This window comes from Penicillium odoratum, assembly GCF_028828045.1.
Source record: "Penicillium odoratum strain IBT 22623 chromosome Unknown utg000002l_segment0_segment0, whole genome shotgun sequence".
NCBI lineage: Eukaryota > Fungi > Ascomycota > Eurotiomycetes > Eurotiales > Aspergillaceae > Penicillium > Penicillium odoratum.
In genome coordinates this window covers 1,248,294-1,264,881 of record NW_026643144.1, presented here as the reverse complement: position 1 = coordinate 1,264,881, position 16,588 = coordinate 1,248,294, and the positions used below count along the sequence as shown (strand labels likewise).

Here is a 16,588-nt window from a genome sequence, read left to right as displayed (position 1 = left end):
GACTTCCATTCTTTTCTGAGCTTCATTGACTGAAGCTCTTCCATTCTTTTCTTCTTCTTTCGTTACCTCTTCGACAGAGATGTTCTCAAAATCTGCACCCCTCCTTCTCGCCTCTGCCGCGCTGGTCGCTGGCCACGGCTATGTCAGCAGCATCGAAGTCGCTGGTACCACCTACGGTGGCTACCTCGTCGATACCTACTACTACGAAACCGACCCACCAGAGCTGATCGCTTGGTCCACCAACGCCACTGATGACGGCTACGTCGCCCCCACCGCATACGATACCTCAAACATTATCTGCCACAAAGGATCTTCGCCAGGTGCACTGTCCGCTCCAATCGCGCCGGGCGGTACAGTCAAGTTGACCTGGAACACCTGGCCCTCAGACCACCACGGCCCTGTCATCACCTACATGGCTAACTGCAACGGATCCTGCACCGACGTCGACAAGGTCGATCTGGAGTTCTTCAAGATCGACGCTGGTGGTCTGATCAATGATACCGTCGTTCCTGGTACCTGGGCCACTGATGAGCTTATCGCCGACAGCTACAGCCGTACTCTGACCATCCCCACGGACATAGAAGCCGGATATTATGTTCTGCGTCATGAGATTATCGCTCTCCACGGTGCAGAGGATCTGAATGGTGCTCAGAACTATCCTCAATGCATTAATCTTGAAGTCACTGGTAGTGGGACCGCCACACCCAGCGGTACCCTTGGAGAGGACCTGTATAAGGACACTGATCCCGGTATTTACGTCGATATCTGGAACACACTCAGCACTTATGTCATCCCCGGTCCTACTCTCTACACAGCCGGTAGCACAGCGACCGCCACCGCCGCATCTGTCACCACAACCTCTACATCCGAAGTAACCTCTGCGGCGTCTACCAGTGTCGCATCCACCAGTGTAGCTACCACCAGTGTCGCCTCCACCAGTGCTGTTGCTGTCGTTGAGTCCGAGACCACACAAGCTGCATCGACTTCTCAAGCAACAACCTCCGTCGCCCAGGCCACCGCTACCGGAATCTCTAGCAACGGAGGATTCGGTCAGGGCCAAAGTGGTAGTGGTAACGATAGCGGCAAGAGCAATGGCAACGGCAACGGCAACGGCAACGGTAATGGCCGAGTTGGTAAAGGCCAATCAGAGGAAACCACTTCAACCATTACCGCCTCTCCATCCACCACCTCCAGCTCCGCCAGCCAAACCTCGGGTGTTCTTAGCGGATCCTGCAGTGAAGAAGGCTACTGGTACTGCGATGCCGGGTCAGCCTTTCAGCGCTGTGTCGATGGCGAGTGGGATGCTTCGCAGGCTGTTGCTGATGGAACGGAGTGCACTGCTGGTATCTCTGATAGTTTGACTGTTTCTCTTTCTTCGAAGAAGCGGAGCTTGCAGCACATGCGTCGTCGTGAACACCATGTTTAGATTTGGTTCCGCGGAGCGCTTCGTTGCGTTTCTGCTTACTTGGATGTCTCTTATGGGCATCTGGGCTGGATCAAATGCTGGTTCTGATCTTATTAATAGCATTTAGAGCATGTATATATAGAGTAGATAGTACAATTTACTTCTTGCTGGGAAGAGAGGTCTTCGCTTTGTAGCGTTCTATGGTGTGAATTTCCTAGTATACTTGGCTAACCCATTTTCTACTCTTGTTCCAATACGATCATGCCGTGTCTAAGCTACTAAATGTTTAAAAGCTCATTTAACTTGCAGCATGTGAATGCCAAGTTAGAAATTGATAAGGGGAAAGCGAAACAGTGTGGGCAGAATAGAATCCTATATTTTGCTGCTGCTTTGCGTCTTCTTTCTCACTCCCTCAACACAGCTAGGCTTCGCCGTCTCGCCTCGCCTACCCCTACCTCGTTTCACTTTAAAATTGGCCCTGACTCTATGAAGTTGTTGGGAGATACATGTAAATGCTCGTCGGTTGCGCTTTAAGATGAAACACATGTTGGATGAAAGCCTGGCATATCATGAGGAGCGGGAGAGACACTTATCCAAAAGGATACTGGAGCCAGCCACCATGAGGTACAACATTCCGGATGTTCGGAATAGCCAACGGCAACGCCTAAGCCTCCATCTGAGCAGCCATCTGGCTAGGTCTTTGCCTTTGGAGTCCTCAGTCCTGAAATGCATAGCGATCGGGGTTTGATGGTTTTTGGGGTCCACGATGATAAAACAAGTAAAATTCGGTTACGGACGCGAGTAGCGGCCATGAGGACAAAACCTTTAAGATCACATAATAACTGGCAGAAACTCATAAATACTACTAAGCTAATCTACCCTCAATTATTACTTGGGTCCACTGTAGGTTTTTTTTTTTTTTCACCCTTCTCCTTCCACATCACTTTTTTCTCCTCTCTTTATCTCTATTTCTTTTCTATTCAGCTATGTATGAATTTGGAGAGCACTTTGACCATTTGACTAGTCCGGTACGAAAGAAGGAAGAATACTAGATAAGATACCAAGTAGCAGACTAAAGAGGATACTAAGTAGGAGACTTAGTAGGAGATATAGTAGGAGATATGATATAATACCTAAGTACTAGGCGCTACATTAAAAGGTTATCTCCTCATGGCCGTTACTCGCCCCTGTAGTCGGTGGGAATATGCGACGTGATAGTATAGTGAAGGTAAGTTGCTCACAGTGATATATCAAAATCGTGAATGAGGGTAGAAACCCTGTATTTCGAGGGCCCATACACCAATTTAATTGAAGAGAAGTACTTATGGAACATTCAGTTGATGTCTCGATGTAAATTTATGTTATCAAGGTGATGCCTAAGGTTTCCCTTATGTCTCAGTCTCTCTATATAGAGATATCTTTCTTTCAAAAACCCTCTCCGTGATTCCCACCTTCTCTCAATCCATTCTGTCACTATAAGACTCCCACCTTCTTAAACTCATAATCTGACTGTAGCAAATCCCAGTTCGTGTTTTGATTCATGAATAGCCAATAAAAGGTCCTCCATGGCTCGCATCCGTACCTTCCGGACTGTTACCCACAGACATATTACAATTACCTAAGGAACCGAGACTAAAAACATCTCTAGGTTCAAGGATGGGGGCTGTCTAAGACATGCCTTCTCTATCGTAAATTTGGCACCTCTCAGGCACTGAAGTACAAGGAATATCCTGCAATGACTGATACTCTATCGGAAGAAGACGAAGGTCAGTGCAAAAATATGATATAAAGGCATCTCCTTAGCTAGCCGACAGTCTGAATCCCAGATCTCCAATTTCAGCCTACTCTTAACAAGATCCATTACCAGGTAAACGCACTTGACACTTTGACTGTGTTAACCTTCTGACGTTGACTAGCATCATGAAGCATCCATATCTAGCTCTGCTACTGACATTTACCTCGGTTAATGCAAAAGAATGTCCAAGCTATATGGATTGTATCTCTGTTACCCACGACATGCTGGCTATGGAGGATATGTCCTCCAAATTCGGTCAATGTTTTGAGAAATGTGTTGGAGATGAGCAAGAATGTTGCAGCCAGTCGTGTGCTCATACATTGACCTGCCGCACCAACTTCGCCAATTGTCATCTTGACTGCCGGGATCATGTGGTTCCTTCTAGCTTTCAATGCTTGGACAATTGCATTATGGTTTGGAACAATTGCAGGGCTGAGGCGGTTTTGGATGAAGTGCTTATGGAGCATAACGCTCACTGCAATAAGGATTTCCGCTCTTGCAGCCGCGATTGTCATAAGTAGTAGCCATTCCACCTTGGAGGAACTTAGTGTACTTGATGATTGAAGTATTATCAACATCGATTATCATTTCGTCTGTATGACCTAATCTCGACTAATCCATGATTGTGTAAGAGGCTGTTGTCCAATCAAGTATATATTTTCAAGATCAGTTTTACACATCATGTACGACGTTTCCCATGACCATTGACGTGGCTTATGTTTAGGCAGTCGTCAAAACGAAGTGCAATCAACGATGTCTCACATAAGAAAAATGTATTTAAACTGGGCTTCAAGTCAGCCAAGTCCAGAGTCAATTCCCAACATTGAAATACTGGAACCATACATGAGTTAACAAAGAAGTTCCCACAATGAATATCATACTTGGACTTTGCCTCCTGGCTTCAGCGTTGGGCTCCCCACTTGACACTAATTCTCGTGGAGGAAATGTCAGCATTGCCTTTTCCAACGAACTAGGCTCCCAGCCAGACCCAGTCACCGTGACCTTCCCACTTGACGATGTCCAGCGTGATTCGTGGTACGGTGGACCAGAGAAAGCTATATCGGCAATTCAATTGACAGATCAATCGTCTGCACCCTCGACTTTCATCTGCGATGTCTATGCTTCGAGGGAATTTTGCGTTATATTGACTGCAATGAATACGTATCATTCCTTTGGTCAAAGTATTCCAATGGACAGTGTTGTGATAAAGTGTAGGTCTTAAATGGATTCAAACAAGGCCAATAGGTTGAGAATTTTGATGAAATGAACTATTCTGCAATGGAGGATATTTGATTTGACAGCCCAGTCTTGTTTGCTTAATTTGGTTAATGTTATTTTTGCCTCGGTATAGGTTTTTGGCTTTGGAATTGCGTTTTCCCTATACCAGAATGTGAATACAAAGGCCGTTTATCCCAAAGCTTCATGTAAAGATTGATGCAATATATGCATAGCAAGATGGTATCAGCTAAAGACAGAATTTCATACTTCGAAACTATTTCGATTGAGCACAGCACTAAGATCGTGTATCTTCAGGCGACAATGGCTCCATCTCAATTTGAATATTTGTCTAAATGTGCTTGGGCTTATGGAGTCAGGTGATCCACTGCGTTAACTTACTTCCATCTGAGAGTCGATAAACTTTGCTTCACTTCTTCCGCTGATCTCGCACAACACGAAATCCAGAAATACCATCATTTGCCAGTTGCGCGACAAGGCCATACTCCCAATCAAGGTACGCTTGCATATCTTTCCGCGCGTTGCTCGTTCCTTCATATGGTCTTTTATAAACGTCAATTGGCTGAGACAGCCACCGCGACTTAGTCTCGACGGGATGACCAGCTTCCACCCAGGCCTTTGTTCCTCCTGTTAGATACAGAACTTCTTGTGAGACAAAATTTCGCACGGCTTGGACATTCGCTGCGCCAATGGTTCCATCGGGAGAGGTCAGAACGATCGGTGCATCACCTTTGAAATCCAGCAAATCCCGAACGAGTTCTGGTCCAGAGGCAAACCATGCACCCGGGATGTGGCCTTTTCGATAATCCGGACTGCGAGCGAGATCAATCACAATGGCTCCAGTGAGACCTTCCAGGTCTTCTACTGAAATAGCACTAGGCTGTGGATAGTTCCAGGAGGAAGGCCTCGAAACGGCAATGTCAGGAATGGAAGTCTGTCCGTCAAAGACATGCACCTCCCATCCAAGTTGATGCAGCCAGCTTGCTGTCATAAGCGCTCGGACACCATCATCGTCGTATAGGACAATACGTCCCCCTCGGACACCAACCCACTCGTCCGTTGCTTGTACCAGTTGACCACCAGGGGCGTTGGAGAAGCCCACAGGGTGGCCAACTGCATACTCCTCTGGATCTCTGACATCCAGCAGGTACAGACTGCGGTCTTCTGACTCCGCAGCAAAGTCACAAAGCTTATCACCATTGATGACGGAGACACCAACATACTCGGCCCAAGACTTTGCATGCTGCCGTGCCTTCTCCAACGCATCAGCCGAAGGTCGTTGAATCCGCCCAATTTTCCCCGTCTCTAGCTCCAATCCCTCCAAGGTCCATCCAATAGTCCCATTCCGAAGCGCCACCACCCGATTCGGAATCCCTGAGTTGACCAACGACTGCGTTCCAACAATGCTCCGGGTCCGACCAGCACAATTTACGACAACCGTGGTGGTCGCAGAGGGCACCACATCAAGAACACGATAAACAAGCTCCCCGCCAGGACAGCTAAGTCCACGAGGAATGCTCATGGTATGATACTCCTCGAAACGCCGCGCATCCAGGACAACCACATCACTCTCCCTCTCCAGTAGGTCTTTTACCTCGCGCGCAGATAACGACGGGGTGTGATTGATAGATTCGACAAGCTCACCAAATGCCTTTGATGGAACATTGACATCCCGATAAACCTCCCCGACACGCCCATATGCGGAAAGTCCACCTTGCAGGATGAAAACGTGTTGGTACCCAAGCGCAAAAACGCGGTCAGCGGCTTGATCGGTGTAACCTTCGCCATTGTCATATACAACAATCGGAGCGGATAATCTGGGAGCAAGTGGGGGGAGTTTTGTCTCGATCTCTGATAGGGGCACACTGATTGCGAAGAGAGGATGGGAATCGGCGTATGGACCTTCTTCGCGCACGTCGAGTAGAGCAATTTCAAGGCTGTTTCTCCAGTACTTGCTTACTTCCGAAGGGGTAAGGAATTTTGACATTCTTGTTTCTATTCTATTGATGGTGCGTCTGAGCTTGATGTCAACCAAAGATTGATTCGGGTGTTTTACGTTGCTCGGATGTTTTGTTTTGAGTGGGGTTGACCCGCAAACACGCCGAATATGGGCTATTCGGTCCAGGTCTGTTACATGAACAAAAATTGGAAGCTGCGTTCATGTAGTTCGAATATGAGATTCGCTCTCGATGTTTGTGACCTGATTCGATCGCAGAATATCGGCCCTGCGATAATCGAGGTAGATTGGAGATGCAATCGTGCAAAACCACGAACACTTTCAGGATGACAATACTGACTGAACATGCCAGGACTTGTGTTTGAAGAAGACTACTCCAGTTTAATTCTTTCTATTAGTTTGACATAGTTATCTCCAATCTCGAGAATCGATATTGATACATCTGCCCAAGAGGCCTCTCCCGCCCGCTGTATGACCCCGCTTGACGCCATGTCAGCTCACGATGACCAATACCAAAATCCTACATATCTCCTTGGTAGCTTTGGATCTCCTAATCATTGTCAATAACATGAATACCATTCGGCAAGAAAGAAAGTCCTGTGAAACATGTCGTATGCGACCATTCTATCTATAGGGTCACAGGTCCGCTAACACAAACAGGATCGCGGAAGCTCAGATGCTCAGGTGAAAAGAGCGGCTGCTCTCGCTGTCGCGGGTTATCATTGCCCTGTAAATTCAAAGACAAAGGTTTACCTGGACGACCAAGGAAGCGGGTGCGGGTGGAGGAGCAAGAGTTGAATAGAGAGAAAACCGGATCGTCGCATTCATCGAATTTCACATCTATTCTCCCTCATTCACCTTTCAGCTCTCAAGAAGCAATAAATATGCTCGTTAGAGCGAGTGGTCTCGACTCAATACCATCTGAGCTGTCTGGGACATGCGGCTTTGATTCGTTTGATTGGGATATGCTCGCAAACACAGACATCTGTTCCCCCTCAGAACCGTGGAAAACATATCAAGATGCAGTACAACAGCCTGAACCACCTGCATTGGATCCTTACATATCGCCAATATCATTCTCTCAGTTCTGCAAATGCGATGAAGAGGTCTCTGATACGGTTCGCAAACTAAGCCGAGCACACATGTCCAATGATATCATCCAAGTACTTCGGATCGGAATATCTCTCACAGAAAGGCTTCTCATCTGTCCAATCTGCTACGACACTTCCAAGCCCCCGAGGTTAACAGTTCAAAATGTTCTCCTGATAGGCCAGTTGATGTTTGAAATAACATCAAGCTACCAGAAGTACCTCCATTGGCTGGATGAACACTGTACCGAGCTGGACCTCAAAAATGAAAGTGAACTCATTTATCTCGACTCTGGACTTGGGATCCCGGAGATTTCCTTACAGCTCAGTGGAGAGAAATTTCGAGATCTCGTCATGACTGGTCTTCGGAAGGATACTGAGCGAATGTCGGCGCTGGGGAAGCGATTTGCGCAACGACAACGTAACCGACATATGGCTGGGCATGAAGTCTGTCCTGATCTCGAGGGCAGGTGTCGGAAGAAGGAATATTTAGGTGTTGATCATGACCCGCTTGATCTTTGTCCGCAGGATCCTATGGCGAAGAGATTGGTGCCTTGTTTTCGGATTGTTGATGAGGTTCGAGAGATGATCGAGCGAGTTGCTGACGCTGTTGTGTGATACCCTATGGAGTGCTAAAGCTAGAGGAATTATGCTGCATTGCTCACAGATAGATAGATTCGGTCAGGGATATATGTTGAGTCATAATCTACCTACACATTGATTGACCTTGACACCCATTCATCTTAGGCTTAGACTTAGACTTCTCACTGACATTTCCAAGCCTGCAAAAGCAAGATGATGCTATCTCAACATCAGCCTCAACAAGAGCAAGCGAAAGCTGCTTTTTAATAATATTCGCCTCTGCATCACGGCCTAAAAGCACCAAACACTCATGATACCCATGAAGAGCCCAAACATTATTTGGATGCTGATGCGCCCGCTTAGGAGTTGGCAAAAGACCCAAATCTTCCGCATAAGCAATCGCAGCCTCTTCAATCCTCCCCTGTTCAAGAGAAAGAGCAGCATAGGCATGTCTCGCTGGAAGCATCCATCCCCACGGCTCCGCAAAAGGTAGTTCATCTTCCAAGATTACAGCATCCCGTAACCTCGCAAAAGCAGTCTCATACTGTCCACGTCGATATTCAATCTCCCCGTCCAACATCGCAGAAGCAACTTGGAGAATATCAACGATTTTATTCGGGAAATCGAGACGCGTAACCGGAACAAGCTTAAAAGCAACTTTGAACAATTCCCGCTCTTTATCCGCTTCTTTAAGCTGCAACGTCGCCGCATAGGCAATCGCTTTCCCATAATGTCTCATCACGTTTGTCACACAATACAATTCTTTATCCTCAAGCGGGTCAAGTTTCTTCAATTCCTCCCACATCCCGAATCGAATCAGCACATGGACACGCACCGCCTTGAAGAATTCCATCCAATTCGCTAACGCAGGTGATTCAACGCGTAGAATGTCGTCAGTGATAGTCTCTTCCATCCGATCAGTTGCTGATAGCGCGGCTTTGGATTTTCCCGCTAACATAGCCGCGTAGATGAGAGAATGATAATCGTGTAGACGATAGTAACTGTAGAATGTCAAACCACCATTCCGTTGAAAGTATTTATCGTCTGCAATTGTGGCTTTGAGATTATATTCCACTGCGCGTCTGTAGTCGCCTACTAACACGTCGATGTGTGCCGGCATATGGAATGTATGTCCTGTATCAGGGAAGATTTCGCGGATCATCTCAGCAGCTGGGAGGGCTGCTTCGGGGGTTGCGGACATTTCCATTAGATGAATGTACATATGTGCAGGACCGGGGTGTGTTTCCACATTCGGCATTTTCAAAGCGCGGTCGAGAAGGTCTTTTACTTCGAAGACTGGGGATGAGGCGATTGGCAGACCTGTAGATGCATCGTAGAGTTTTCGAGGAGCACAATTCATCAAAGCGTCAGCGAAGAGGGTGATTATGTCGAAGTCTTCCGGGTCGAATGATTCATAGACTTGGCGCATGGAATTGGCGTAGTCTTTATTACAAGCGAGAAGATCTCGACTTGGATCATCATTGGGGTATCGTTTCGCAAGAGCATTTATCAGAGCCTGTTCCCATTGTGAAGCATTTCCGGTGCGGTTCAATGCTTCCTGTGAGAAGAAGTAGCATTGCTTGATAGCATTCAGACGGTCTCGTTCGTCGAATAATGCCCATGTCTTATTGTAATTCGATCCCGAGCAGAAGGATATTCCCCAGTATGCCATCGCGCAATCTGCATCATGTGCGATGACTTGTTTATAACATGTGATTGCTTCATCGTGATTAAAGCAATATGTCCAGACGAGCGCTCGATTAAACCATATCTGGGCTTCTTGGGAATTGGTGCTGACTTTGCGACCGAATGTCCCCAAGTTGAAATAAGGGTCGCTTGTCGCTATTGCTAAGTCATCCATTTTAAGTGGCCAGTGAAGCTTGCTGCTGTAGAGGATATCAAAATAGCAGAGGATTTGGGAAACAGAATCGGAGGGTTTTCGGTGGATTATGGTCGGATATTTTATAAATCATCCGTACAATCCTCACCAATTGTCATTTTATTGAATAATATCTGTTTCTATAGATCAAGGATGCTTCAAATCATTATTAAGAACGTCTTCCAAAAATCTCACCCCTTCGTTCTGCCGCAATCGTTGCCAGCTTCAACCTTCTTGTATTGCGCTCCGTATCCCTTTTCACCCACCGCGTCACCAATGTTCACGAAGATCGCACAAATGCTTTTGAATATCTGCGGACCGATCGTGCCTGTAATTTTATCGTAGCTTTTGTCAGAGCCGATGGAAAGTTTACACCGACTACAAACCAATGGGTCTTGGATTGGCTTCGTTCCGAATGGGTTTTTGGAAAGTGGTATACAACGTGACGTGGCGCCGCCGGATCAACGGAATGTAGATAGTCTGGTGGTGTTACCTGAGGATGATCTTGAGTCGTGGCCGGTTGTTGTGCTGCATTGGCTTGGATTTGATCAGACCTGTGGACTAATAATATTGCTGTTGGTTTTACTGCCAGAGGGTTGCTAAATACGGTGATCAGACATCTATACCGGTCGCGTTAATATGAAACCCAGTGATGTATTTTCTATATTTCTTCAAGAACAATTGAGATTGTTTGTACTTTCAAAATCAGAATTAATTTCGCTCGACATGTAGCAAAATCAAAAATGCAAAAACAAATGCTGCAGAGGGGAATCGAACCCCTGGCAGCGCCTAATACGATCACGTGGGAAAGCGCTATGTTACCACTACACCACTGCGGCTTTTTTTGGTAATGAAGCCCCAATTTAACTTGAGTCTACCGTTGCCAAGGCCTAATTAGTCCAGAGATTACTAATTTTATGCCTGACAGGCCAAAGTAATCAAGGGCATGAATTGGCAGATTTTAGCTTTAGCTGCTATCTATTGAAGAAATGTCTCATACGATCATACTTTACATCAGCTTTTCATGGATGGTTGGGTGAATTTGGGGGCTATTTTCAGACCAGGTCGGTTCCTGAACCCAGTTTCTGGAGACCCTCGTGTACACTAAACCACATCCAGCTCAACATGCGGAAGAAGATTTCCGAAATTAGCCTGGAAAACGGGGGAGCTTAGCGTAGAAATGAGGGTCCGTCCGGTAAAGCGTGCGAGATGACTGGTTAGCATGATGACTCTAGTAGGCATCGGAAATTGTGGTTCCTGGTGATTGGTCCCCTGGTGGGGGCCTGATGGTGGCGGAGGGATATTACTCCACCTGAAGCCACAGGGTTCCAATGTGGAATCAGGGTCAATGATAGCTGAGCAGGTAGCGATGCGAAGCTAACTAGAGTTGGCACGAAGTAGAGAGCCCGGGAAAACTGGGTACAAAGGCTGCTTATCTCCCCTCCCCCATTTGAGACAATTTCGCGTTTTGTTTTTCTGCTCAGTATACGGAGAATTTCAGATCTACGGTATAGGTCATGTGGGGGACAATCTTGCCGATCGTTCTGGCTCTGCCGTTCACCAATGCGATCACACTACACAAGCGGGACGATCCGGCTGTTTTTGGACTCCCGATTGCCCGTAGTGAACGGCCCCAATCGTTGCAGAAACGCAGTGACAAAGTCGTCAGCACGGCTTTGTACAATGTGGTATGAGACGGTTCTGATTCCTTGATATCAGCTTAGATCCTCTCAATGTAGGTACAAGCAATACTGACATCGATAATAGGGAAATCTTTATTATATGGTGAACATCACCGTTGGTACCCCGGCTCAGAATCTCTCCCTGAGTCTTGATATCGGCAGCAGTGATATCTGGGTCAATGTCGATAATTCCACATACTGCGCATCCGACGAGGACTTTTGCTCCTCAACCGGAGTGTTTAAGCTCGAAGACTCCTCTACATTCAAACAGCTAGATTACGACATGAATATGACCTATGCGGGTGGAGACTATTTGGCTGCAGGTCCCTACGCGACCGATACATTGACGATTGGAGGCATAACGGTGAAAGATATGGAGTTTGGGCTGGGTGAAGAGAGTCGAAATCCCCGTAAGCTGCATTGATCATTTTCATGAAGGAAGTGATTGCTAACAGTGTTACAGACGGTATTCTAGGAATCGGATATGGGATAGCTACGTATGCCAACGCTGCTCTCGACAAGCGCTACTCCAACCTCCCAGAAGCGTTGGTCAATAGCGGGGCTATCAAGTCAAACGCTTATAGTTTGTGGTTGAATAAATACGATGGCACCGGCAACCTTCTCTTCGGCGGTGTCAACAAAGCTCGATACGACGGCGAGCTTGAAACTGTGCCCGTCTTGAAAAATAATGGTAAATACAGCTCCTTGGCTATTGCCTTGACCGATATCTCCGTTAAAGGCACCAGCGGTAACACAAATTACGCAACTGGCCTTCCCCTCGCTGTGTCTTTGGATAACGGAAGCGGGTTTATCACTCTACCCAAAGAGGTCGTCACTCCCATCTTCAAAGAAGTCGGCGCAGTATACAACTCCACCATCGGTGCAGCCTTCATCCCCTGCGATACTACGGGTTACAACGTGAGCTTCAGCTTCTCGGGCGCCACGATCACAATTCCCGTTAATGACCTTATTCTTCACTATTCCGAAGACGGTTCCCCCAAAGACTGTTACTTCGGAATCTCTGAGAGTGATCCGGGAGTGAATCTGATGGGTGACCCGTTCCTGCGTGGCGCGTACGTCGTCTACGATCTTGATAATAATGAGATCTCTCTGGCGAACACGAACACCGACGGGGGTGATGATGATATTCTTGAGATTGGCACGGGTACCGCTGCCGTGCCGGGTGCTACCCTGATGCCTTCTGCTGTCACTTCCGCGACTGGTAACGGGGTTGCTGTTGCTGCAACGGCGCTACCCTCGGGGTCATCTGAGCCGAGTGGAACAGCAGTGGAGGTCACTGTTACTGGTACTGCTGCTACTGCGACTGCGACTGAGACGGCCACTGGTGGCGCTACTACCACCTCTTCGAAAGGCCTGGCAGTGCCCACTGCTAAGCCGAACCACCTTCTGCCTGGTCTCTTGGGCGCTGGCTTGCTTTTGGCGCTGTAGGATACCCACGAAGTGTCTGTAATTATTTTCTGATTACGTTGTATTTACCTTAATCTCAATTTACATAGCCTGGGTACAGTATTTGTATTTCTTCTATTGCAAAAAGTTTACGTTGAACCTATCATTTACTCTAGGATATGATGATTTATTTTTGAGTAATTCTGACAAGGTCTATGACGAGAAAATGAGCATTTAGTTAATCAACATATTGCCGTAGAGTTTACTTTTCTCCCACTTGATCTATTCCTTCGTCTTGACTAGATGTCATCGGGCTCTGGATGCCTTGTGGATTGCTTTCGACATCCGCTTTTGGTCGGACCGGTGCCGTGGGAGCAAACTTGCTCTTGATCCTGATTTGCTTGCCATACTTGTAGAATAGGAATGGAACCACGGCCAGCAATGCAGCTACACCGCCTATCAAGCTCCCTCCTCCACCGACGCCCAGCGCGGTAAACATCTGGTGTGTGAAAAGGGGCGCCGCGGCACCACAGGCAGATCGGGCGATGGTGTTCGCCGCAATTGCGGACGCTGCGTACATCAAGTAGACATCCACGAGGTAATTCAAATATGCTACAAAAAGAAGCAACATAAAAGAAGAAAGGAAGCAGCCGGCGATCGTGGGAACAATCCAATGAATGGAGCTTTGCGAGTCAGTATTCCTGTACTTCCATTGGAATTTGATGAACTTACTTGAACTCCGCCGTCCACGCGAACCAAAACATCGAAACAGAAAAGCCCACACCTCCAATCATCGCAAGTAACAATCGATCTTCAGGAGACGCATCCTCCATTTTCCTCTCGCCAGTCTTGATTTTTCGTTGACGGATTCGTGTATCAGTCAGTACCATACTAGCGCCTAGCAATGCTCCAACGACCGTGCCAACCAAAGGCAACTCTCCCACACCAGAATTCCAACCGCGCTTCTCCTGAAACACGATAGGGTAGATGGTAAACAGCATATACAGTAACGTGTACACAACCGCCATATAAATCGCACACAGCAACGAAATCGGATCAAAAAGAATGATCCACGGCCTCGTCAATGCAACCTTATAAATCCCAAGCAATGTCCGATCCCCATCCTCGACTGCAGCCTTCACATCTTCATACCCCGGTATCTTCTTCGCCCGAAGCCGTTTTGCCTTGTTATACAGAATAGTCGGCGCGTAGGTCTCCGGGATAGTAAACATAATCACAGCAGTCGCACCACCCAACCAAAGCAACACATAAAAGCTCCACCTCCAATCCTCCTTCAACTCCAGAAACCCTGCAACAACAGGTCCAAGCGCAGGACCGATCCACACCATCGCCGAGAATCCAGCCATGGCATTCGAACGCTGTAGTGGATCCCAGAGATCAGCAAGCACGCCAGGACTATTACTCAGTGGCGCCGACACAAATGTCCCAGTCAAGAACCTGCCCACCAGTAAGGCTCCTAGATTTGGTGCGAATGCGCAGAGGAAGTTGAAGGCAATGTAAAGGCAGAAAGTAATGTAGAAAATCCATCGCCGACCGTAGAATTCACTTAATGGGGCGAAGATTAATGGGCCGGCGCAGTACCCTAATAGAAATAGGGTGATTGTGAGGCCGGCGACTTCAGTTGAGATATTGAATTGCTTCGATATCGATTCAAAACATCCACTCGGTGAACTTGAAGCAAATGTTGCATTCACGACTAGTAGCACAGCGCTAATGGTGATGGTGGTACGGCGTGCAACGGACCAATTCCGGGGATTCTCGATATCGCCTGGTGCAAAATCGACATAGCCATTTTCGTTGAGATATGGAGTTGTATCGGTGAGTTGTGTTGTTCTATATGGTTTATTCACGGCGCGTGACAAGACACGCACTATTGCTGCCATCTTGGATCACGCATATGGTTCAATTCAAGTCAAGTCAAGTCAAGTTGGAAAAGAAAACATCTTTGTAACTGTTTGACTAGGATCTCACTGATGGTCTCATGACATAATTTCCAATAAAATGATTGGTAAAGTCGGGATGATCCAAAAGTCCGGGGTTATCTCCGTCTGATGCCCCGTGCGGGGTGCCGATTACCCGAAGATTAGCAATCAAGTTTTCAAGCTTGAGCCTTGATCTTTACCCGATTTATGCATCCCGTCCCAAGGTTTCCACTTCTGTTCCAGCGGTGAGCTTCCCGTATGCGGACAATGTAGGTACTTGCCGCTGATCAGAGTTCATTCGGGCTTTACCTGAGTCATGCTGAAATGCACATTGTCGAAATGCACCTTGGCAGGGATTATTTCCGATGAAAGGACAGGTCAATTAATCCTTGTCATCTGCAAATAAGCGTGGACATGTTTGCTAGCATGATGGGGCATCACATGAGACAGGAATGGCTTGTCTTTGAGGACGCGTAATAACTTGGCGGTCATTAGACTGCTCGGTCCTACCCGCCCTTCGGGTGAGCTTATGCATAAGTTGCAGTAGCCTCGTTGGGCACAACTCACTTGCAGAGTGAGTGCTTATGATATGAAGAACCAAGAATTAAAGGCAGATACAAATAGTGTCTTACTTTTTAGTTTATTCAAGGATAATATTGGAAATTATTAAAAAGGTAAAAATTATTAGAAAGGTAAAAAGTATTAAAAAGGTAAAAAGAAATGATAAGAGTGGGATTTGAACCCACGCCTACAAACGTAGACCAGGAAATGATGTCAAGGTGAACCTTAACCTGGCGCCTTAGACCAACTCGGCCATCTTACCATTGCACGTGATAACCGATCCTAGTTAAGAGACTTAGACATAGTTTTATCTAATTTGAAGACACATGCCAAGTGCTTCGGAGTTTTCTTTGAATGCTCCCAGTCGTGAAGATCCCAGGAACCAAACGAATTAGAGTGTAAAGATAATAATTTCCTAGACTATTTGTGGTTGTTGCTTGCTCGGGTTCTTCCTTCCAAATTTTCTTCCGTGGCTTAGATATATGTAGTCCATTTAGGTTCAAATGTTTGTTTGTTTACCGTATTCCTGCATAATAAATTGCACAACTGCATCCATGGATCGGGTTAAAGTTGCGACGAAGATATGAAAACCCTAGAGATAAGCTTCCAACACAGCACTGGATAGTCTAGAGTAGTTTCATACCCATCGTAAATTTCGACCTTGATTGATACAGATTTTTGGAGTTTTCCGAGGCTCCAAACAAGCAAACCCTTTTCAATGTTGTGAACGCCTGCACAGTGGACAGTATGGAATACTGAGATATTTTTAAGGAGAGAGGGATACTTAGTCCAATTGCACTATCTAGCTGAAGTATGGGCAATGGTTGCGTTGTAGCTCTGGATCCGACGGGACCCGACGGGCCAAGCATATTCGGTATTATTGCCAAGACATGTAGGATTAAATTCTCAATAAAAGCAATGGGACAAGCTAATCTCACCCGCTTTCTTCCCCAGATAACTGAATAAGCTGATCTTACATTGTCCATTATCTTCAATCTAGAAAGGATCCTGCCCCGCACACCCGCGATGTGGAGATCAAAAACTTCGACTGGG

At 46.8% G+C, this 16,588-nt stretch overlaps 6 protein-coding genes across 6 annotated transcripts; 3 read left to right on the top strand and 3 right to left on the bottom strand.

Annotated features, from left to right (window-relative positions):
- Positions 1-79: 79 nt before the first annotated feature.
- Positions 80-1,426, top strand: N7520_002500 (lytic polysaccharide monooxygenase auxiliary activity family 9 protein; the record flags this gene model as incomplete). Its single annotated transcript, XM_057136435.1, has 1 exon — positions 80-1,426. The coding sequence occupies one exon, from the start codon at positions 80-82 to the stop codon at positions 1,424-1,426; it is 1,347 nt and encodes a 448-aa protein (XP_056999121.1).
- A 3,419-nt stretch (positions 1,427-4,845) lies between these two features.
- N7520_002499 (uncharacterized protein) lies at positions 4,846-6,423 on the bottom strand (the record flags this gene model as incomplete). Its single annotated transcript, XM_057136434.1, has 1 exon — positions 4,846-6,423. The coding sequence occupies one exon, from the start codon at positions 6,421-6,423 to the stop codon at positions 4,846-4,848; it is 1,578 nt and encodes a 525-aa protein (XP_056999120.1).
- An 854-nt stretch (positions 6,424-7,277) lies between these two features.
- Positions 7,278-8,099, top strand: N7520_002498 (uncharacterized protein; the record flags this gene model as incomplete). The annotated part of the gene is made up of 1 exon (XM_057136433.1): positions 7,278-8,099. One exon carries the CDS (start codon positions 7,278-7,280, stop codon positions 8,097-8,099), a length of 822 nt encoding a protein of 273 aa, XP_056999119.1.
- Positions 8,100-8,187: 88 nt separating this feature from the next.
- On the bottom strand, positions 8,188-9,924 carry N7520_002497 (uncharacterized protein; the record flags this gene model as incomplete). The annotated part of the gene is made up of 1 exon (XM_057136432.1): positions 8,188-9,924. The coding sequence occupies one exon, from the start codon at positions 9,922-9,924 to the stop codon at positions 8,188-8,190; it is 1,737 nt and encodes a 578-aa protein (XP_056999118.1).
- Positions 9,925-11,459: 1,535 nt separating this feature from the next.
- N7520_002496 (pepsin-like aspartic protease) lies at positions 11,460-13,073 on the top strand (the record flags this gene model as incomplete). The annotated part of the gene is made up of 3 exons (XM_057136431.1): positions 11,460-11,630; positions 11,710-12,034; positions 12,088-13,073. 3 exons carry the CDS (start codon positions 11,460-11,462, stop codon positions 13,071-13,073), a joined length of 1,482 nt encoding a protein of 493 aa, XP_056999117.1.
- Positions 13,074-13,293: 220 nt separating this feature from the next.
- On the bottom strand, positions 13,294-14,935 carry N7520_002495 (MFS transporter; the record flags this gene model as incomplete). Its single annotated transcript, XM_057136430.1, has 2 exons — positions 13,294-13,714; positions 13,764-14,935. 2 exons carry the CDS (start codon positions 14,933-14,935, stop codon positions 13,294-13,296), a joined length of 1,593 nt encoding a protein of 530 aa, XP_056999116.1.
- Between the last annotated feature and the right edge of the window lie 1,653 nt (positions 14,936-16,588).